The sequence below is a fragment of the Schistocerca piceifrons genome, chromosome 5 (genome assembly GCF_021461385.2).
Source record: "Schistocerca piceifrons isolate TAMUIC-IGC-003096 chromosome 5, iqSchPice1.1, whole genome shotgun sequence".
Lineage (NCBI taxonomy): Eukaryota > Metazoa > Arthropoda > Insecta > Orthoptera > Acrididae > Schistocerca > Schistocerca piceifrons.
The window spans coordinates 232,435,888-232,461,067 of NC_060142.1; the positions used below are offsets into that span (position 1 = coordinate 232,435,888).

Consider the following 25,180-nt stretch of genomic DNA (forward strand, 5'->3'; position numbering starts at 1 on the left):
CTCACCCTGCATGAGCCAAGCACTCAATGGTTATTCGAAGCGACAATGAAATAAGTGAGCACCTATTGTTCGAAACCGGTTGCTGCACTCCCTGCACCTGCGCAAGCCACCGCCGCTCGTGAAATGAACTATAACTAGGTGCTACTAAATACTGTTCATTCTACTGAGAGTCCCCGCATGTAGTCTATCAAGTGTGATGGTTCATTTGACGTCACATTGTAATGCACCAGTGTCGTCTTGCAGTAGAAGCTAAATACTCCTGAAATCTAATAAAGTAAAAATAACATATTTCGAAGCATCATAGCTTACTGGTTGAGAAATCACATTTTCAGTAACTGAAACTGAATTCTACTAAACCACTATACAATCTACCAGTCACTAGAAGAAATATTTCGCCACTAAAAGGAGGGTACAAACCACCAGTTTAAGTAGAAAATCCACTAAGTTGGCAACACTAGTTTTGTGGTTGATAGTCTATGGATATGTCCATAAAATTTCAATCTCTCTCTGATGTCTGCACGACATTCAATAGTTTTTTGGTGTTTTAGTCTTTGTCCATTTCTGTTATTTTGGAGGATACCTTCCAGATCACCTTTTCTGTAGAGTGTTAGTATTTTGTTATCATAAAAGACTTTGGGTCTGATAACTATTTTATAGTCCCTGATTTTTGTGTGAACGGACATACGTATTCTGCTTTTACATGATGCATACTTTACTGTAAGTTCTCCCAAGTTTCTGCACTTGAATTTTGTGAAATATTGTTCAGATTTTTGTCCATATGGAATATTTTACTACAAAATAAGATCTGTTCCCTTTTCTTGAATTATTATAATAAGTTCCCTTTTCTTGAATTATTATAATAAGAATTACAATCCCTTGTTGTTCCAGTAATTAATCACCTGAAGAATAAGTCAAAAAACCAATCTACATGAAACTTCATGCCAGATTAAAACTGTATGCTGGACCGAGAATCAGGACCTTTGTCTTTCATGGGCAAGTGCTCTACCAAATTAATTACCCAAGCATGAGTTGAGACCCATCCTCCTTGCCTTACTTCCACATGTACCTCATATCCTACCTTCCAAATTTCACAGAAGTTCTCTTGTGAAAATTGCACGACTAGAGTTGATAGAGCATTGCCTGCGAATGGGAAGACACTGTGCCAGAGTCTTGGTCTGGCACACAATTTTAATCTGCCAGGAAGTTTCGTACCAGCACACATCACGTTGCACAGTGAAAATTTCATTCTGATTATTGACCCAAAATTCCATAAAGAAATCTCATTACATAGCACCTGCCAACTTGCACACTAAAATTATGAATTTTTTTTGTGCCACTACTTACACTTTCATAGATGGCATTGTTCCATCTATTTATAATCAGTGTATAACAATTGTGAGCATCTGAATACAGAGTGATGTCATCAGTATAAGAGTAAATATGTGTTAGTTTGTCTGTTACACTTCTTTTGCTGCAATATCAATGCAGTGTCAGTAAAGCAAACTTCTGCCCATTTAAATTAGAATTTATGAAAAGCATTTTACAAATTTTCTTTTTGTTCTTGTGTGCATTATTGTGGAGCAGATAATTTTACACAATTTCTATGTCTTGAGTGATTGCATAATGATGAAGCGAAATCAGTTCAGGTAACAGCTTGATTATACTGAATTTTTTTGTCTGAGAAATGCCAATGAAATATGTGTCTTTTAGTTATTGTTCAGTGCTGTATTGAGTAGAACATTGTGTCACACAGTTTGCAAATTTCGAGATTGTGGAGTGAGAGGAGCAATGCGTCTGCATTAAATTTTGTGCAAAATGCAAGAAAACCTTTACAGAGAGACACCACACGATGCAGGAAGCCTATAGTAATGAGTGTTTAAGCCATACTTGGTGTTATGAATTTTTTACACAGTTTAAAAATGGCTGGACAGAAGTTAAAAAGATGAGCCTCGTCCAGGATGCCTTTCGATGTCTACTGATGATGCTCGTGTCAGGAACAACAAAATTATGCATGCCAGTCGAAGACTGCCTGACTGAGAGATTGCAGAAGAATGTAACATTTCATTTGGGTCATCTCATGAAACCCTGATGCAGCATCTTGGAATGCATCATGCTGCTTTCAAGCCAAGAGTCAAGACCAGAAAGACCTTCACCTTACCATTTATGAAGAACTTTTGAATTGAGGAAATGAGATCGAGCTCTTCCTTAAGAGAATCACAACTGGTGATGGGAAGTGGGTCTATGGTTATGATGTTGAGACGAGGATTCAATCTTCACAATGGGTCAGGAAAGGTTCTCCAAGGCTTGTCAGGTCAGCTCAAACGTCAAAGCCACGCTGATAGTTCTCTTTGACTATGAAGGATTATTCATCACAAATTCATGCCACAGGGACAAACTGATGATGATGAGCGTAGGGGAGCGATGTGGGAGACCCACGCCGCCTTACTAGGCAAGGTCCTAGTGGAGGTGGTTTGCCATTGCCTTCCTCCGACTGTAATGGGGATGAATGATGATGATGAAGACGACACAACAACACCCAGTTATCTCGAGGTAGGAAAAATCCCTGACCCCGCCGGGAATCGAACCCGATCAGGATGTGTTGCAATGACGATGCCTGCAAAAAAAAAAAAAAAAAAATGTGAGAAAGAAACTGCCTGAAATGTGGGAGACAATTCATTGCCCTTGCATCATGATTTGGCACCTGATCATTCATCCTTGTTGATGCATGACTATTTTCGCAAAAAACGAATTCACTGTGCTGCCTTAACTTCTGTACTCTCCAGACATGGCCCCTGCAGACTTTTTTCTTTCCACAGTTGAAAATCCTGCTGAAGGGATAAAGATTTGCAAAATAGACAACATAAAAGAAAATTTGCAAACAGTGCTTTGCATGATCCAACGAGAGGCGTAACAAGACTGCTTCCGGAAGTGGAAACAGTGTTGGGAGCAGTGTATCAACCACAGAGGAAAGTATTTTGAAAGAAGATCATACACAATAAGTAAAGGATAGGATAGGCACTGAAAAATTTTGTGGGTGAAGTTCCAGAATTTTTTGAAGATACCTCATATTTTGAGGCAGTTTAGTGTTAGTTCAACATGGTCATTCTTTTGCTACACTAACTGCATCTTGAGGTAATTTTTGGCACAAATTTCAAGTTTTGTATACTATTTTACACATTGAGAGCTGTTCTGCTACAGTGCGTTAAACTATATCGGAAAATATTAACCTCCAACAGCACTTCTTGATGATGAGACTTTATCCATTTCATAACCAGTTACCTTTGTGTCAATTCCAGAACTGTACATTAGGCTATGTATTTCCTGCAGCCTTTAAAACTGATTCATTCATTCAATGATAGTTCAGTACTTAATTTTGGTTTTACTGTGTAGGAGAAATTTAAAGACTTACTTGTATCTGTGTAACATTTGAATTAAAAACATTCAATGAAATTGTTCTATCTAGATGGTTAAACATAGTTTTATGTTGTATTTGACATGGAATAGTTCCAGTTATGTTTTTCCTTAATAAGTGGAGATAAATCTCATCTTCCACACCACACACTACCTTAATCAAATTCAAAATAATTTAATGCAACTCGCAATTTTATGCACTTTATTACATAAAACTAGAGAATTAGTTTAATGTTGAAGAATGTTAAATTATTTGTAATGACAAGGCAATGAGAGCTCAGAATGGAGGACACAGTTGTTACAACCGTAGATTTTCATACAGGAGTATGCGACACATCTTTCAATTTATTATATTTCTGTCTGTAACATATAATAATAATAATAATAATAATAACAATAATAATAATTGTTTAGCAATATATGACCAACAGTGTAGAAGTGCATGATCTGATTTCTTATGAAAAATTATGATTCTGTTCAAACTGGAACGTAGTGCACATACATGTTCCCTTAAAGTTATCTGAACACTTTTAAAATTCACAAAGATTTATTAATATAATGAAAATATTGTATGAAATAAATAGAACATTTCCACTGAAGACATTATAAAATGATATAGTCTATAGCTTAGAATGCAAATATTTAGTATGCTATCAAATTACAGTGAGATTTTAAAAAGAATTCTTTGTATGAAATAAAAGCACTTTATTGCTGGAGATTTTACAATTGGTGGCAGCTAATACTTAGTACCTGGGTTATATTTCTGAAATTTATGTTCCTAAAAATTGACTGTTAAAAATCAAACATGTTATGTAATTTTCTACAGAAAAGCTTTATATTTAACAAAAATATATATTTCAAATTTGTTTGTCATTTTTGCAGGCTATGTTCTCATACTTATAATTTTACTTTATTTTTTTAATGCAATGTTTTTCATTGTAAATCATAGTAAATTAAAATTGTAACAACATGGAAAGTAGGCACAACTTGTCATTTGCATAAAAGCCAGTGCAAGGTTGAGTGTGTGTTACAAATTCCATGAGATGGAAGTTGTAGTTGGAAAGGAAGTATGTCTTGTTATGCAGGTTGTGTGAAAAACTGAGAATGGAAAATTTACTAAATTTAACTGTAGAAATTTATTTAAAAAGTGATCTGTTACACATAATGTACACCAAGTGATTGAAATCTACAAAAATGGCAAACACTATCAACAACTGCAGAGTGCATTGATTCGTCAAGATATGAATTAAAGTATGTTAATATCCTGCTGTTTAACTTTAATTGTATCACAAAAACTGTACCTACTTTCTGAATGAACTGCAATTACAGCTGAATGTTTTTATCAATTTTTATTAATATTTGGAGCAGGAGCATTAAACAACAGGACCATCAACCTAAATTAACAAAAAAACAAGTAAAATGCCTTTCATTCTTCTGCCTGTTCCCACTTTTGTGTTCCATGCAGTGATGTGTATTATATACTGTACAACTTTCACTATCCCTTCCTTAATTCTTTTCAGAGTCTCAATTAGCCTAACTATAATTTTAGTTATCATATATACATAGATTCTTTGAAATACCTATTGTGATATTCACGTTCTTAGTTTAACAGCTTGAGTGCATATTAATATATTTACAACTACATTAATTCTGTTCTGTATTTGTAGAAAAATAAAATTAGCAGATTAGATTACGAACAAGAAATCTTGTTCTGAATAAGAACTGCATGGCTGAGAAGACAAGCAGGTATTAGTTAATGGTTTAAAACAGTTCCACAAGAAAAAATAAATAAAAATTATGGAAAAATTACAGGTTATTTTTTCATATTATTAAATTGTCACTTTTAAGGTAGTCTACTTTTTGTAGGTTTCCTGAAGAGGCTGAGACCTCTACCTCGTGGGGTGACTGGCACATTCTGAAACAAAAATATGATTCTTGTTTTCATCAAGACATTCATATCAGGTTTGATCAAACAATGGAAACCCGAGGTAAGAGTATCAACAATGTAGGAAAAGATAGATTGCTATTTACTGTAAAGATGACTACGTTGTGCCTGTCTGCAACTTAATGTATCATCCTTATGGTAAGCAACAATCTATTTTTTCCTACACTGTTAATATCAGATTTGTTTATCTGTGTTGGTAAAGTACCTTTCAAAGAGGGATGGTGGGAGAAGGGGCACAGGATCAGAAGATACTTTTCTTGTCATCTATGACATTTTACGTTATATAGTAATTGAACAGCAATTTAGCAAATGTGCAAAAATAAGAAGGGGCAGCACAGCAGGGTTAAATGCGGCTGAAGTTTTACAATGACCAGAAATGAATACCTCGAAAATGGTACTATTTTACATAGTTTTCTGGCAAGTTGCACACAGTGAGAATGTTTCTTGGAGAAAGTGAAGCTTCTAAAAATCAAACATATAGGATGGTCATTAAATTATTATTGAGAAAGTCAAAATAACATTTAATATCATTCCTTGCTGATTGCATTACTGATATAAGTTACAATGCAGAATTTTCTGCTCGCATAAAAGATTGAGCAAAAAATTTCTTCAATAAAATGGTTTTCTTACTGGCTCTGCCAAGTGAGAGATAGTGGTGGTGTGCAGACACGTACAGATACACACAGTATATACAGAGATCACTGCCATAAAAAGAGGAAAATCCAGTAAGTTGCGCCATTTAATAACAACAAATAGTCATAGCAAGTATATTATTATCAGGAGCGTGTAATATCTGCCGTTATCAGTTACTACCTTTGTGAGTGTGAGTGTGAGTGTGTGTGTGTGTGTGTGTGTGTGTGCGTGTGTGTGTGTGTAAAGATGGAATGATGGGCATCTGCCATTACTAGGAACAACAATTATTTTATATAACCATGTCTTTATAAACTTTCAGGATTAATGTGTGTTTATGTTGAGTATGCTGCCTTTCTACTAGGTCAAGTACTGATAAACAGAAACCTATTTAGATTTTATCTGATCTATGAAAAGTTAAAATTAACTATACACCCAAAGAAACAGTATACTGTTCATGTTTCATATCATCATGTTGGGGTTTGGGGCCTAGCGATAAAGCATGTGCCTGGGAACAACGAGTTCACCGGATCACAGAAATTACAGTGTCTTTTACCTGTCAAGAGTTGTCAGGAATAGCATGCATCTCAGAGTCCATGTTGAACTGTGGGACTCTTTTCACTGATCTGGCACTTCCTTGTCTGACAACTGACACTGATAAATGTATTTGCTCGCGTTACCAAAGATACGAAAATTACACTGTGAAGGGTCTGTATGGAGGATGTTGCAGTGTTTCCCAACAAAAAAGATGAAAAGTAGTCTTTGTCTGATTGGCACTGTGGGGGAGGGCAACAGGGTGTCTTCATCTGAGAGCATTCCTGGGCATTTATGGTACATCACAATTTGTCATCATAGCACTGTACACTGATTGTAGTTCCACACTATAGGAACTCTAAGAGCAGAGAGGCCCTGCAGCTCAAGGAACAGGTCAAACTGACCTTACTGGAAATTGTGTAAACAGCTTCAGACTTCTTTGCCGGGGGAGATATGGAATGCATCCACTGCTGGCTTTGCTATCATTTGCCCTCTGGCTGTCTGAACGCTGTCTGACAGAATAATCCTGTTGCATGATAACTCCCACCCCACACAACCACTCTGACGAATGCTACACTTCAGTGATTTCATTGGCAAACACTGCTACAGCCTCCGTACAGCCCAGATCTTTCACCATGGGATTTTCACATCTTTGGTAACCTGTAGAAAGACATGCATGGATGTTTGTTTCAAATAGACAACGAAGTGCAAAGAGTGGATGCAGTTATGGACCTCTAAGCAGCCAACTGCATTCTACGAAAAAGAAATTGATCGTCTCATCTCCCAGTGAGGTAAATGTTTTAATGCATGTGGTGATTATTTTTGAATGGAATCATTCCATGCTCCTGCTGTGGCGTGTGTTTGGGTTCACCTGACTGCCTGTTATACATTAATTTCATTTCCTTAGAATTTGACTGATGAATCTCATTTTGGCATTGGTCTTATTCAAAACTATTGTACTTAACTCTTGTACCACAAATCATTCCTGACAGGTATCCCTAGGTATTTTCCAGTCATGGCTGTTTCTATTGATTGATTTTCAGTAGCATATTCAGAAAGTAATGGGTATTTTCATCTATTTATGCACAATTTTACATTTGCAGGTCTTGCTGCACTGTCTTGCAGTTTCTGACATTACATAAACAGCATTGTTTGGTAACAAGTGTCATACTGCCAACAGATATATAAAATTAAAATAAGGTATCCAAGCTATCGGAATTATCAGTCCTTTCCTCAAGGAGGAAAGAGGGATAGATTGGAGAAGTTTAGAAAGGAAGGACAGGTCTGTCCGACACCAAAGTGAGTGCTCCATCTGTCGTAAGAATGAGAGGAGGCAAAAAGAATGGTTTGTTTAAACTTTCTTGATTAATAATAGAGACAACAGTTTCTACATTGTCAATTTCAGATGGCATATCTCACTTTGCGGAGGCATTTTGTATTGCACATCAGCTGTAACTGCTCACCCACATTCCATGAAATCAGAGCCAGGAAAAAGCCCTCCTTGTTCCAGAACACAGTTAAGTTTTTTGCCTAGAGTTTGGAGACTGCTTGAATTGTTTGGTCTTCGTGAAGTTGAAAGGTGCCACTTCATTGATAGTTGTTTTGATTCTATGTTGGATAAGATTGTTATGTCTCATCATTCTAGCACTTCGGGAAACAAATCTTCTCCATCTAGCTGATAACAGCTCCAAAATGCTCAGCCTCTAGACATTTTTTGCCCTTTGGGTTTGTAAGCATTGCACACAATTTGTGATACCCGAGTCAATACCAATCTTACTCGCAATTAACTATATCTGAGTGTTTCCTGTGATGAAGAAGTAAGCAGTTTTGCATCTAACTAAATTAAACCCGTCAGACAGAGCACCAACCATATCATAGTTTTTGACCTATTTGTCGCACTATTTCATCAGTCTGGACGCTGGGCTTGCCCCTCTGCTTTTCACCATGTGCATTTGTATGGCCATCTTGACACCACTGTCTAGCATTTACTTCACTCATTACAGTAGGTCCATAAACTAGGCAGAACTTTTAACAAACCTGAGCTGCTGTGGATCCTTTTTCAAAAATCAGATTACAGCAAACAAACTTCGCAACTGATGATTTTCAAAGCCAGAGTTCGTTGCTTTCACCCACTGTCAAACATTTATTGAATCCAAAGAACTAATTTTGTAGCTCTGAGAACAATCATTATTTGGTACTACAACTGTGCTCCTTTGTCCTTACTTTTCAAATAGCCCACAAAATACTGCAGAACCTGAACATTCAGCTACCATGATCACATTAGAATGAAATCAGTTAATGAATAAAAATTCCAACAATGGCACAGTTTACACATCATCTTCATATTGAATTCAAAATGACCACTCAGACATGACCAATAAGTCTGGCCCAATTTCAAGCACTAAACAACAACAATAGAAGGTGCATGGATGCCCGTTACCCCATAAGAGCTTCTTAGTTTATTAAATGAAGAAATAAACGTACCCTCAAAGCCCAGGAAAAGGGATCTGAAAGTAAACAAGTTCTTGAGGAGGTGGAATAGAGGTGTGGATAAAATTACAATGTTCCTTAACTTAATACTGCATACTTCATTGTTATAGATCCTTCCTCCCAAAACAAATTAAATTAAAAAAATGGAGTTTAGATTCATGTTACACTGTCCTGTTCTGGAGATCTGTTATGTGCACAGACAGATTTCAGTTGTTATTTTGATATCTCAATGTGTCACACAATTCGCAAAATCAGATTATTTCTTAACCATTTCAGCAGCATTGTAACTAACAGCTACACTGCAACTGTTCCATTGTGGTGAATGCTGAGCAGGTCTTTTACTTTGGCCATATGGTGCTAGCTTATTATAAACTGCTTTTCAGATGACTGTCATTTGTTAGAAATGCACATAATACTACTGCATTGTGCAAATCTTCATTTCTGGTTGGTTGACTGTGTAATATCCAAGAAATAAGAATCAGTTTGTACTACATATTTACAATTTTATTATTTGCCAGTTTGAAGAAGCGCTGCACACAATTTACATCATTTCTTACATTTCTTTGTATAAAATTTAAAATTGTATTAAAATGTAAATATTCTGAAATCTCTTATTCAGTAAAATAAATATCACGGAAGATTAATGCGGGAAAGGAACACAACTGGGCAGCAGGTTTTTTTTTTTTTCAAAATGCAATTTAGCTTACTGAATGGAAAAAGAACAACATGCAGTAAAAAAATATAATTGACACAACAAATTTTTTTAGTTTCCAATTCTTGCTCACCTCATCTCGACGGGTGCTTTTAGTTGAGAAGAGTGCTTTGATACGGCTTGGTGTATTTCCTTTACGGCTACTGGTAGACTCGTTAAATTCCTTCAGTATTGACCGAGGTGTTTGTGAAGCATCTGTGCCCTAAAAGAGAAATAACTTTTTAATTAAAATCAATATACCTGTGCCTTAGATTGAGTGTAACATCTTTCATGAACTGATAAGTGATGTATCAAAAATAAATAAAATATGAAGAGAAAAATCTGAAGATGCAATCCACATCATTAAAAACTAAACTGACCTCAAATGGTAATGGCAGCTCGAAAGACATCCTCAACTTGTGCAGCTTTAAGACAACATTCAAAATAATATGTTTATGCATCTAATATAAAAGATCTTCTATGGAGCCAATATGGAAGAGGACCTGCTGTGGCAGAAACCGGGCACATCACTTGGAGACAAGAAAGATTAGTTTAAGGTCCGATCAACAATAAGGTCAACATTCAGAGCACAAGCCCTGGCAAGATATTTGTGTTTACCCCAATGACATCACAATATAAGTTTCAGAAAGTGGTCTGTGAATAACAGTTCGAGAGAGACTCCATTAAATATATGTCCCTTACCAATGAAAATGTCACAGTTGAATAAAAAGGAAGAAAAATGTGGGAGTTTAGCACAAAACTAGAGCAATGGGCATAAGTGTGGGAGTGCATGTGAGCATCTGTGTGAATTCCCACTCATCTGTACATTTCCCACATATGAGTGTTTACATGCTCCCACACAGGTAATGTGTATGCAGGATTGCAGTCTACGTGAGAAAGATTGAATAAGGAAACTGAGCCTAAATTTTAATAAATAAGGACATATTCCCTCATAATTCTGTGTCTTCTCAGCAGACTGATTTCAGTGTGACTGCATACAATGACTGCTCGAGTAAAACACAATTAGTAAACATATATATTGCAGTTTTAGTCCTGCTGGAATGTGGGAAGTCACAACAGCAGCTTCAAAACAAAGAGCCATCTCAGACTATCCATGGTATGTAAGATCATGCACTTGCAGCTTTCTGTATCAGTACAATGGATAGTCTTAATTGCCGATGAATGGGTAAGGAGTGGGCAAGCATACAATACTTTGTCACAATTCATATTCCACAACAAAACAGCCACAGCCTCTGTATCTTATTCACTATGCAGGTAATCTCAACTAATCTGCTGTGTCTTCTGTGAATGACTTTATTACCGAAAGGCTACTTCTCTCAAACTATTTCCTCTTTTCAGATGAAGGAATTTCTGTTTCTGAAAGTGATACTTATTTTTATCTATGATTATGTCTGTTATCAAACTGAAGGTACAAATGGTTTTTATGTTTAACTGATTTTATTCTAATTGTAACAGAGTTCAATGTCACATCATTTGGTTTCTTGACAAAACTTTAATTTACTGTTTTCTCAACTGATGTTACCAAGTTCTAAAATGAGTGACCGCACAGTTTTAATTATATGCAGCATTTTAGGAGGAGAGAAAGCACCTTCTGCTGTCATCATGCTAAATACTTCATTATATATATCCAGGAAGACTGTGGCTCTCAGTTGAACAACAAATTGGTCTTCAAGTCTACTTTATCTTCTGCATCTGTTGCCTCGCTTCATTCATATACACCACTGGTTACATAAAACAATGCAACTGTTAAACTTTTTTTTTTTTTTAAGTCCTATTGTTGTTGTTGTTGTTGTTGTGGTCTTTAGTCCTGAGACTGGTTTGATGCAGATCTCCATGCTACTCTATCCTGTACAAGCCTCTTCACCTCCCAGTACCTACCGCAACCTACATCCTTCTGAATCTGCTTAGTGTATTCATCTCTTGGTCTCCCTCTACGATTTTTACCCTTCACACTGCCCTCGAATACTAAATTGGTGATCCCTTGATGCCTAAGAACATGTCCTACCAACCGATCCCTTCTTCTAGTCAAGTTGTGCCACAAACTTCTCTTCTTCCCAATCCTATTCAATACTTCCTCATTAGTTATGTGATCTATCCATCTAATCTTCAGCATTCTTCTGTAGCACCACATTTCAAAAGCTTCTATTCTCTTCTTATCCAAACGGTTTATTGTCCATGTTTCACTTCCATACATGGCTACACTCCATACAAATACTTTCAGAAATGACTTCCTCACACTTAAATCTATACTCGATGTTAACAAATTTCTCTTCTTCAGAAACACTTTCCTTGCCATTGCAAGTCTACATTTTATATCCTCTCTACTTCGACCATCATCAATTATTTTGCTCCCCAAATAGCATCATGATAGTAAGAGAGCAGGATGATGAAATTTTGTAGGTCTCAACAGAATGGCATTGTTCAAGCACAAGGAAATATTGATACTAGACGATCACTAGGTGTGAACATTGTCACATTTAGTCAGTCACCAAGAGTGTGACAACAACACGTGTGTGTGTGTGTGTGTGTGTGTGTGTGTGTGTGTGGAACAGAAGATCACTGGCAACTCTTAAAGAGCAGAACCAATTTCATCATGATAAATTGTGCGAAAAAAGTGGAACCTCTCCTCAATGCCAAACACTCCACCTGGCTCTTGTGTATGAGATCGTACCAGTACTGATCAGAGACTTATCGCCTTACAAGATGATCACTGGCCTGTAGCCACCACGGATGATAGATGCCAGCCTCCAGTACCAGCTGCCACTGATGGGTAGTACAGGGATCTACCAACACCTTTTCTAGCTTGGAGCACAAACTGCTCTAGATTCCAGCACTGCTTGGGTCGGACAGGCCACAATCAGCATTCAACATGACCTCAAGGTATCTGATATTGTGGTCCATATGATGGGACAACATGGGCTGTGACTTAATAGAGACAAAATACTCCCAAAATGGCACATAATGCATCATGGTCATCACCATCTCTGAGCAGCTTCTGGCAGGGTGCGCCTTACATATCACGGGCAGCAGTCTGCCTGCTACAAGTCACTAGCCTGAACACAGGGATGATGCAGTAAGATGCGGCAGCCTGAGCCAGCCAATGGATTCAGCAGATTCATTGCCAGCTTGCTAAGCCACCAGCTGCCACTGAAAACATAACGTCAAAATGTACTCAGAGAAATAAACGAAGTAATAATCTAATCCTGTTTCATTGGCATCTGATGATGCCACACAGGTTGCTTAGCCTTCATCCTGACTGACCGTATGGCTTTCCAGCCTATGTGTGGGGTACTCCTTACAGTCCCATGAATTTATAAAATTTATTTGCAGAAGGAATAGATAGGATACATCCTAAGCTGACAAGGAATACTTAATGTGGCAGAGAGAAGTGTAGGGGATAAAATTTATATAGGAAGAGTAAGTTTTGTGTGTACTGAACTGTTCTTTTGGGTTTCAGTACAAAGACTGGTTTGGGATAACTCTCTGCACTAGTCTATCCCGTGCAACCTTCCTTACCTCTGAGTAATAACTGCAACCTATTTTAACAAGCTTCTTTACTGTTGTTAATCTTTGGTCTCTACAATTTTTACCCCCATACTTCCCTCCATTACGAAGCCTTAATGTCCTATTCAACCAGTCACCTTTTAGTAAAGTTATACACTGATGAGCCAAAACATTGTGACCACTGCCCACCATGAGGTAGAATGCATCTTAGTGGTGCAACGGACAAGCGACACATTAAGGAAGAATGCAAGTGGAAGAGAGATGACTGCTCAGTCATTATAGTGAAGATACGGGCTGCTAACGCAGAGATCCACTGATGTAAGTGGTTTTCACAAAGGGCACACACTTGTGGCGCTGCAGCTGGATACAAGAATCTCTGAAACGGCAAAGCTGGTCGCCTATTGGCGTACTATTATCGTGATTACCTATGGAAAGTGGCACAGGATGGTGAAGTAACAAGGACAAGCATGTCTCATCACGAAACAGAGGTCAGAGAGGATCCCCTTGTGTAATCCATGACAGGCAGCAAGCTGTGGCAGATCTGACGACAGCAGAGCACAATGCTGAGACAGACACAAGAGTGTCAGAGCACACCATTCAAAGGCCTATGCTGGCATGGAGCTCCACATCACACAGACACCCTACACATTACTACAGGGCTATTACAAATGATTGAAGCGATTTCATAAATTCACTGTAGCTCCATTCATTGACATATGGTCACAACACACTACAGATATGTAGAAAAACTCATAAAGTTTTGTTCGGCTGAAGCCGCACTTCAGGTTTCTGCCGCCAGAGTGCTCGAGAGCGCAGTGAGACAATATGGCGACAAGAGCCGAGAAAGCGTATGTCGTGCTTGAAATGCACTCACATCAGTCAGTCATAACAGTGCAACGACACTTCAGGACAAAGTTCAACAAAGATCCACCAACTGCTAACTCCATTCAGCGATGGTATGCGCAGTTTAAAGCTTCTGGATGCCTCTGTAAGGGGAAATCAACGGGTCGGCCTGCAGTGAGCGAAGAAACGGTTGAACACGTGCAGGCAAGTTTCACGCGTAGCCCGCGGAATTCGACAAATAAAGCAAACAGGGAGCTAAATGTACCACAGCCGACGGTTTGGAAAATCTTACGGAAAAGGCTAAAGCAGAAGCCTTACCGTTTACAATTGCTACAAGCACTGACACCCGATGACAAAGTCAAACGCTTTGAATTTTCGGCGCGGTTGCAACAGCTCATGAAAGAGGATGCGTTCAGTGCGAAACTTGTTTTCAGTGATGAAGCAACATTTTTTCTTAATGGTGAAATGAACAGACACAATGTGCGAATCTGGGCAGTAGAGAATCCTCACACATTCGTGCAGCAAATTCGCAATTCACCAAAAGTTAACGTGTTTTGTGCAATCTCACGGTTTGAAGTTTACGGCCCCTTTTTCTTCTGTGAAAAAAACATTACAGGACACGTGTATCTGGACATGCTGGAAAATTGGCTCATGCCACAACTGGAGACCGACAGCGCCGACTTCATCTTTCAACAGGATGGTGCTCCAACGCACTTCCATCATGATGTTCGGCATTTCTTAAACAGGAGATTGGAAAACCGATGGATCGGTCGTGGTGGAGATCATGATCAGCAATTCATGTCATAGCCTCTACGCTCTCCCGACTTAACCCCATGCGATTTCTTTCAGTAGCGTTATGTGAAAGATTCAGTGTTTAAACCTCCTCTACCAAGAAACGTGCCAGAACTGCGAGCTCGCATCAACGATGCTTTCGAACTCATTGATGGGGACATGCTGCGCCGAGTGTGGGAGGAACTTGATTATCGGCTTGATGTCTGCCGAATCACTAAAGGGGCACATACCGAACATTTGTGAATGCCTAAAAAAACTTTTTGAGTTTTTGTATGTGTGTGCAAAGCATTGTGAAAATATCTCAAATAATAAAGTTATTGTAGAGCTGTGAAATTGCTTCAATCATTTGTAATAACCCTGTATGTTGACCCAACAACATCGTGCACAGTGGGCACCGCATGACAGTTTTCACCTCAGATCGATAGAAGTGTGTCACCTGTCGAACGAATCATTTCTTGTTACAGCAGGTGAACGGTTGGGTCCTTACATACCATTATCCATGTGAATGGCTCCACAAAACATGCACCACGCCACAGATGCAGGTTAGTCAGTGGAGAATTATGTTATGATGTGCACTGAGTAGGGCTTCCATGGGATCTGTGGTGGTAACCGAAGGCATCATATGACAGCAGTGAACTATGTGAACATTATCGCGGACCACGTGTTTTAAGTTTCCACCTAAGGTGATGACATCTTCCAGCAGGATAAGTGTCCGTGTTGCCAGTCAGAATCGTGCTACAGTGATTTGAGGGGCATTATAGTGAACTCAAACTGATGTATTGGCCGGCAAATAAGCCTGATCTGTAACACCTGGACATGTATCGGGTGCCAACTATGTGCCTGTAAAACATCCTATCATTTGCAGGAATTGCTTGACCTGTGCTTAGACATGTGGTGCCACATACTCCTGGAATCCTCTCAACGACTTGTAGAAGCCATGCCAAGCACAATATCTTTTGTACTATGTTTGGAAAGTGAAACAATACATTATTAAACAGATGGTCACAATGTTTTGGCTCATCAGTGTAATACACATTTGATTTCTCCCTACCTGAATTCAGTTCTTCTTCATTAGTTATCCAATCTCATAATCTAATCTTCAGTATTTTTCTGAAAGACCACATTTCAAATGCTTCTTTTCTTTTCTGAACTGTTTACCTCCTATTTTTCACTGCCACAAAAGACTAAAATAAAGATAAAATATGTTCAATAGAGACTTCATTACATTTTAATCTATATTTAATGTTCACATATTTCTCTTTCTCAGAAAATATTTTTTTGCTATTACCAGTCTGCATTTCATATCCTCTTTACCTCTCCCACTGCTAGTTTATTTTGCTGCCCAAGTAGCAAAAGTCATCTACTATTTTCTGCATCTCATTTCCTAATTGAATCCACCCAGCTTCATCTAATTTAATTCAAATATGCTCCATTACCATTGTTTTACTTTTGTTGATTTTCATATTTTCAAAAGACTGTCTGTTCTATTCAACTGCTCTTCCTAGCCCTCTCCCATCTAACGGAATCACAATGTTATTGACAAACTGCTTAATTTTTATTTATTCTTCCTGAACTTTACTTAACTTTCCAAATTTTTCTCTGGCTTGCTTTACTGCTTGCTAAGTGTACAGATTAATTAATATTGGAGATAAGCTATAACCAAGCCTCACTTCCTTGTCAACAACTGCTTCCCCTTAAGGCCCTTTGCCTCTTACCTGTATCATGGTTTGTGTAGAAATTGTAGATAACCTTTTACTCCTTGTCTAATGTCCCTGGTAACTGCAGAATTTCTAAGAGTATTCCATTCAACATCATCAAGAGCTTTTTCTAAACTTACAAATGGTAAAAAGTAGGTTTACCTTTTCCCAACCAATCTTCCAATGCAAGTCCTAAGGACAGTATTACCTCATACGTTTCCACATTTTTCCATATCTGTAACTGATCTTCCCTCAAGTCAGTTTCTTCTCATAGTTCTATGGAACTGATGTGTTAGTATTCTGCAACGTTACTTATTGAACTGATGGCTCAACAATACGCATGCCTTAGTGCGATTGTAACATTCATCTTTATGTAGGAGGATATTTTGCTGCCCCATATATCCCACATAGTAGTTGGAATGATTTTGTCACGGTTGGTTTTCCCAAGAATCTCAATAATGCTGAACGGATTCCTCTACCCCAGGTGTTTCTTTCAATTCAGGCCTTTCAGTGCTCTGTCATCTCATGGTATTTTCTTAATGTTGTCTTCAAATGTTTTCTTTTGCATAGCCTTCCTGCATTTCACGCTTTCCTCCTCTTGACATTTAAGTTCTTGACGATTTCATATAACTGCTACTCTTTTTTGCCAATTATTTAATTTTCCAACTTTTTCTATTGACATGCGTGCTACACAGCTTTCTATTTCTCATCCAGCCATTCCTGCTTTACCATTTTGCATTCAATGTCTATCAAATTATTAAAAAAGCTGTGTTACTTTATATTTTCTTTATTTGCTGTGTTTTTAATTCATCAACCACCTTTTTTCATTATACTTACACCAAGTGCTAATGATGATCAAATTTTGACCTTTGTAAAATTCTACCAAGTAGCTTCCACTTTTATACCTCCCCCCAGTCCATATTATCCTCTTAGTTTTCCGTCACATGCTTTTTCTAGAATCTAATTTTAGTTCCTCATCGAAATTAAATTTCAGCTTCCTGAAAATACTAAGAAAATTTCTTCTATCTCCGCACACAGTTTTCCCATTCTCATCATCTTCAAAGCTAATTGGCATAGTTAGTTATTTTCATGTTCTCTAGATCATAGCTGCAAGGTCTATGACGCGGAATGAGCGAGTTTGTCAGTGATACAATTATATTACCCTTTCTCTGCAAAAAATATGGCAACATGCTGAGCATTGTTTTTTATGGCTGAACACAATACTACTTTTTGTGGCACACCAAGGCTAAGTGATGCATAGCGTAAGTAATTTCTGCTTCTAGTAATTTATTTATTGATGTTACAGTTGATTTCAAACAGATTGTTGACAGCAAGAATCATAAGGAATAAATATACTGGGAGCATTCTCTAATGATATTGGTGTACTGAAGAGGGCCTTAAAGCATTGCGTATGTGAGGAACAGGATTTTAGCACTTTTCTTGTGGCATAGTAAGTCCACAAAAGTTTTTGTTTTTGAGTGAGTTAAAACAAATTAAAATTCTTAATTTATCTGGCAGAGTATAGAGTACTAGTGATTTCCCTACATATGTGGTACTGCTTCTTGCACGTATTCTATCACCTCATCCGTTGAGCTGTCCATACCAATCTTCAGAGCTACTTCAAGGAAGTGATTACAGTGAAACCCCACTTTTACACTTTTCATAGGACATATACGGAGTAAAATGAGGGAAATAACATTTTAAGCTGTAAAAGTTACACACAGGATACCCCCCTTGCACTTTGTGTATGATATATGTACATAACAGGCATCAAAATACCTGTAAGGGACTAGTTTATTATCTAATGAAGGTTTATTATCTAATAAAAACCGCTGATGTAACTGGAACTGATAACTGTCTGGGAAGTAGGGACGTTTCACTCAATTTCCTATATCATAATCTCTGTTTTTTAAAGCTAGCAGCTGCCATTCTTATTTAAATAATGAAATACTGCACTAGTTACGTATTTTTTCATGCCTAGCACGACACATTTTGAGAATCTTTTCCTCGTTGTCAGTGCAAATACGTACATAAGAATTTTGTGTGGTGTTTGAATATGTGTTATTCTGAGTCTCTTGCACTTTAGGTGTCTTTTTGAGGTTATCAGGTAGTGTGCCGTGTTTAAACTAAAAACATTTGAGCAAAGCAAAGTGAATGACTGTGTCAACTAGCACTCCAAGTGGCCATACGCTGAAACACGATAAATATGGTTTGACAAAGGTGTCATGATGATCACAACAATCACAAAACTGTGTTTGTGCAGTAGAGACAGTGTGGAAAGGGTTGTGATTGGTCATGATACCAGGTGTCAAGAAACTTAACCATGTGATATTTGTAAACACTACTGGATGTCGAACATCATGCCAGTGTCATTTTTTCCTCCACAAACATTTTTTTCTAATGCGTAAACCGTGGGAAAATGATAAAAATGTTGATGCAAAATTGGGTGCAAATTAACAGTGTGGGCATAGGAAACACGATGGGACCAATATAAAATGTTTTAAACAGCAGGAAAACGTTAATTCTGGAAACATAAAAGCGGGTTTAACTGTATTAAACACATTGGCTTTTTGAGTGCTACTACATATGTTAGTAATGCTGTTGTGGATCATGGTTTTGTGTTTATAATATCTATGATACTCTTCATAGAAGTTAGCCACATTCTAACTTTCCTGTTTACTAACCTACGGAGTGTGATCAAAAAGTAACAAGAATTTTTCAATTTTGCGTGCTTTATACAACTTACTTTCAAATTTTTTTTTGTCTTCGTTGGTACACATGTTCCTGATGTATCTGACTAGATCAGAGAGGTTGCTAATGATGTCAGCATATCCTTTGGCTCCTGCCAAGCAATTTTTGCCGATGTTTTGGGTATTAAACATGCAACAGCAAAGTTTGTTCCAAAATTGTTGAATTTCGGCCAAAAACAACATCGTAGACATTGCTCACAAATTGCTTATGAAGTTGACAACGATCCGGAACATTTAAAGGTTATAACAGATGACGAAACATAGGTATGATGTTGAAACCAAGGTTCAATTGTGGCAATGGAAACTGCCTGTAGAGCCAAGACTGAAAGAAAATTTGCCAAGTTCCATCACATGCTAAGGTTCATCTTACTGTTTTCTTAGATTATAGGGAGATAGTGTGTATTAAGTTCCTACCTTATGGTTGTATGGTTAATAAGGAATGCTACTCGTAAGATATGCACTGTTTGTGTGAAGCGACTGGAAGAAAACAACCAGAAGTGTAGCAAAACCGCTCATGGAAATAGCATCACGATAATGCTCCCAAAACAAAAAGAGCCATTATGATGTCTCAGCCACCGCGTTTGCTGAACATGGACCTTTGCAACTTCTTTCTATTCCTGAGGCTGAAAACCATAAAGGGTGGTTTTTTTTTTTTTCCCAACAGTGATGAGGTAAAAACAGAATCACTGAAGGAGCTGAACACCATAAAGAAAATAGTTCCAGAATTGCTTCAAAGATTGGAAAAAGCACTGGACAAGAGGGGAATTACTTTGAAGGGAACCAAGTTGATATATAAATAAAAGATTATTAAAGAAAATCAAAAATTGCCATTACTTTTTGATCACGCCTCATTTTTGACATTACCCCCATTTGATTTGGTGTTGTTTAACTTCAATTCGCCTGATACCCCCATTTTATTTGGTGTTGTTTAACTTCAATTCGCCTGACTATTGGATATCATGTTCTTCCAAACACCATTCTTAATTAATTCTGTTGATATTTGTCACCAATCATTCATTTCTCTTTTCAATTTTCTATCCTAACTGCACAAGTAGGGTCTCTAACATACTACACTACGAACCCTAACATACCTGATTGCATTTCCTGCCCACATATCTAAATGCAGTACTGTTTTACCCACTATGTGGTCATTTGCCATATATTGGTGTTTCTTGTCCCTGGGAAATATAATGGCTTAGTTTTTCCTTGCTTGCAACGATGCTGCAGTACCAATATAAGGAGGACATATTAGCAGATAGGTTGATTATGCAAACTTTTTCACCTGCAACTACTGAAAAAACCTGCTGCACTCATCAGAAACTGTATGCAAATCTGGACTCTCCACACCCTTCCAATGTGGTTGCACCTACAGTATGACCATGTGTGTCTGACATGCAAGCCAACCCACCACAGAAAGGACCATGGTTCATGGGACTAAGAGGACCTCTGATAAACCTAAAGTTAAGAACAGTGTTTTGTTGGATGTACAAAATGGCTTCATTACATCAACTTTGTACAAATATTTACAGGAAAACCCTAATATTGGTTTAAATACTTCAACAGGCAACTAAAAGTGATCCTATTGGAGATGGTACATAATTTTTGTATAGTATAATAGTACAAGTGGACCACCTGAGCATGTTTATTAAATGAAGACACACAACAAATCTGTGATTCAAATGTTGCTTATGATCTAAAGTAATGTTACTATACAAGTATAGTAAACACTAACAGTACGGCTACATTTTTAGATACTTCAGTGAGAGCTGTCAACTATTCTGCCACTGTTGTAAAATGTTAAAAAAATCTCAATTCACTCATCCTGGAAGTATCTATATGCAATCCAAATAAGAATGCTAGCTCACCTGTAGAGAAAGTCTCCCTTTCTTCCCAGGCGTAGGAGGGCCAGGTTTATTGTATGTAATCTGAAACACAGTCAACACACATTAAAACAATATTGCACAGAAAATTGAAAGATACACAAGAACATCATTTACCCAACCCTCACTATTTCAAACTTCCATTTTATCTGGATTTGTTTTAAAAACATGATACTGTGTGATGTACATCGGCTATTGTATGGTATATATGCACAGTTGTTATATATCGGAACTGCATGAAGATCACTGCTCACATGCTTCCAATTACCGTTAATATGACCTGTTGGATTTGTTCCTTACAGATTTAAGAAGCTATACTAGTATTCTTCTTTTGTACCCATATTTGAGTGTGCCCAAGTGAAATGGCTTCAAAGTGAAGGAAAGTGGTTGTTTAGATGGACAAAAAGTTGGCAACACCGAACAGAACAGACGGAGGATTTGCTGAAACACACAGCTGCAGAATATGGTGTACAAACATAAACTGTCAGACTTCTGCTTCACAATGATGACCTAAGATAGTTTGCAGAACTGTGAAACAATGACGAAAGCAAGAAATGATACAATGGATGAAGCACTATCATTTTGGTTCAGTGAGAAAAGAGATATTATATATGGTCTGACACAGTCCAGATAAAAAAGATTCTTGTGTACAAGACTGTAGAAAACTAATCAACTTTGAGTACCTCCATATTTTATTTAATAAATCTGAGGGTCATCTATTAACATATATAAAAAAAACACAAAACAAGTTAATTGGCAAAGGCATTCCCTTACTGCCTAAAGACACCAAATAATTTTTTAAAGTGATCTATAAACAAATTATCTTATTCACAGCAAGGATAACACGACACTCCATGATTTTCTGTGTTGCTGTCTAGTTTTTAAAAAAGGTGTGTGTGTGTGTGTGTGTGTGTGTGTGTGTGTGGGGACAAGATCTTGCACTAGGAGAAACAATAAAACTATGAGGTAGATGCAAAAGTAGAAGTGAGAGAGGAGTAAGAAGATTAAGAAAGCAGCTGCAGGCCACCAGAACATGTTATGCAATGGGAGAAACATCCTCTGCATCTGAACAGTGTTTCCTGCATTATTACAAGAAAACTAGAAATGCAGACAAGTTAATAAAATCTCAGGAAAGAGAACAACAAAAAAAACAACAAGTCAGTAAACCAACAACAGATGTAAAAGAACAAGAATAAAAATGCTGGAAAGTGCAGCCATGGACTCCCTGTTTCACTTGCTGAACAATCCAAAGAAAACTTTAATGTCATTTCAATCAACCCTCGATATTTTGGCAAAATGTGTGTTTTTAAGTCTGTGGTAGGCACAAAATGTTGTCTGCAATTGTACTGAATGCCTTCTCAAAAAATTATTCTGAACAACTAGTTCAGGACCCCACTCTTTAAGTGAAAATGGTTGCGAAAACATACCTGACCTCTTAGCAACAAATAATCCTGACCAAACAAGGAGCATCTTGACAGATACAGGAATTAGTGACCACAATGTGGTTGTAACTAGACTGAATACTGCAATATAGAAAACGATCAAAAACAAATGCAAAATACATTCATTTAAAATGCAGATAAAAATTTGCTCATGCACCTTCTTAAGAGACAGTCTCTACTCCTTCCAATTTGATTATGTAAGCATACACTACATGTGGTTTAAATTCAAAGAAATAGTGTTGTTGATGATTATGTGTTTAAGGGAATAAACAACAGGGTCAATCTGTCACTCCTTATCATGAGAGACATGTCAAAAGGTAAAAAGGTGAGAACAATGGAGACTAGGCTGCTCAAACTATATGAGCAAATCAAAGCGTTTAAAAGAGCACGACAATAGGTAAAAGAAAAGAGATAAACCATGCAGCACCTTGCACAATGGGTGTTAAAAGCACAATAAAGTGAGAGGGGAAGGCTCGGTGGTTACCCACCACAGGGGGAGGCCTCTCACCCCCACAACCACCCTTAACACTGGAAGTGGAAGAGTATTATAGGTTAGAGTAAAATCAGCTCTCCCTCAGGGAATGCAACACTTTGGTAATGGCTGTCATGTCATCCACAAGCACCTAAGATAGAAACCCGAGAGCGTGCCGCAGATCGGCCATCAGGGCACGCTCAACAAGAACATGCGGTATCATCAGTAGACTACTGCAGTTGCAGTGAGGGAGATCCTCCCGACACAGAAGGAAGTCATGGGTGAGTCCTGTGTGGCCAGTGCACAGTTGGCGCAGTGGCCAGTGCACAGTTGGCGCAACACAGTGGCATCATTCCGAGAGGCCTGGAAAGATGTATGCTACACCTTAGTGGACCCTTAATTGCTGTCAACTTGTTTTGGGTTGTAAAGCCAGTCATTCCAATTCCCAGAGCTTTAGAATGTTGTGCCGAAGTTGTAATCTTAATTCTGGGTCCAGTATCCCGATGTCAAGTAGATCTCCTGTACTTGCATCTTTAGCTAGACGGTCGGCAAGTTCATTTCCTGGAGTGACTACATGGGTTGGTGTCCAGATAATGGTCACCATCTTTTCCTGGGCTGTAGTGGTCAGCAAGAAGGTCCTGGATGTTTGTGACCAAAGTATTTTTGGAATAGCACAGGGCTATACCTTTTAAGCAACTCATGGACTCACTACAGATCAGAAAGTTCGTCACTGCCTGGTATTTGGCGTACCTCAAAGCCTGAGAGATGGCAACAATTCTGCATGTATAAACTGCAGGCACTTGACACAGTGCTTCTCATGTTCCCTTAGAAGTGTAAAAGCCAACATTGTTGCTGACTTTTGATCTATCTTTGTAGATGCATACTGAATTAGAATAATCTTGGAAGATTGAAAGAAAAAAGTGTTGGAGAAGGGTAGGATCGTCATCCTTCTTGGGGCCACAAAAGAGGTCCATTCTTATCACAGGATATGGCACAGCCCACGGGGGATGTTGGGAGGGAGCTCTAGGAACACACGCTTATGGAGCCTATTAGAGGTCCGTCAGTAGAATATCAAGTTGCATCCCAGCTGGTCTTCTCAGTTTTGGGAGATGAGCGAACAGCCTGAACTGCTGGTTGTGGAACAGAGTTGAGTGACAAGCGTGGGTAGGCACCTGACAGACTGTGACTGTGTAACTTGCCAGAACCTGCTGTCATCCAACATGCAGCAGTGTGACACCAGCTTCTGGGAGGCCATCAACAGAGCTCGTACGGAGGGCCCCCATAGTCAACCGCACAACAGTGTGGTGAACAGGGTCCAACAGGCTAAGTAGGAACGGTGCTGCGAACCCATAGGCAACACATCGGTAATTCAAGCAGGATAAAATTACCACTTTATAAAATCACAGAACAGTGTGGTCTGCACCCCACGAGGAGTGACTAAGGAAACGAAGAGCATTCAGCTTCTTCACCGAGTTGCCTTGAGCTGGCAGACAAGTGGCAGCCAAATTAGCTTGCTGTCAAATAAAATACCTAAGAATTGGAAAGTGTGAACAGCTTTAAGCAACTGGTCACTGAGATAAATTTATGGGTGTGGGTGCACAGTCCCGAGTTGATAAATATGTCTCACTTATGATTTTGCAGGGGAAAATTATACCCATGGTTCAGAGACCAGTCGTGGACTCTCCAGCCAGTCCCCTGAAGCTGGCACTCAGTGGTGTGCTGTAATGCAGAGGAATAGCACATATAAAAGTCATCCATGTACAATAACAGAGACTGTGGGGCACACTGCATTTATGGTAAGCAAACAGTGTTATGCTCAGAACCAATCCCTGAGAGACTCCTCTTACAACAGGCAAGGAAGGGCGCACGTCTGTTCTAGCCTTTGACACCGCAGAGGAAAGAAATAGTATCAACAGCACTTGAAAGATATATACCAAATAAATTAATAAGAGATGGTACTGATCCCATGTGGTACACAAAACAGATCAGAACACTATTGCAGAAGCAACAAAAAAGTATAGCCAAATTTAAAAGAACACAAAATCCCCAAAATTGTCAAAGTTTTACAGAAGCTCTAC

At 38.3% G+C, this 25,180-nt stretch overlaps 1 protein-coding gene across 3 annotated transcripts in view; it reads right to left on the reverse strand.

Annotated features, from left to right (window-relative positions):
* Positions 1 to 3,596: 3,596 nt before the first annotated feature.
* The window catches only part of LOC124798027 (myosin-9-like), a 242,792-nt gene continuing 221,208 nt past the window's right edge, over positions 3,597 to 25,180 (reverse strand). For all 3 annotated transcript variants that reach the window (XM_047261240.1, XM_047261239.1, XM_047261241.1), the window contains 3 exons: positions 21,174 to 21,233; positions 9,796 to 9,924; positions 3,597 to 5,326 (listed from right to left, as the gene is read on the reverse strand). In XM_047261240.1, coding sequence (XP_047117196.1) covers positions 5,255 to 5,326; positions 9,796 to 9,924; positions 21,174 to 21,233 — 261 coding nt within the window. In that variant the 3' untranslated portion in view covers positions 3,597 to 5,254. The remainder of the gene's footprint in view (positions 5,327 to 9,795; positions 9,925 to 21,173; positions 21,234 to 25,180) is intronic.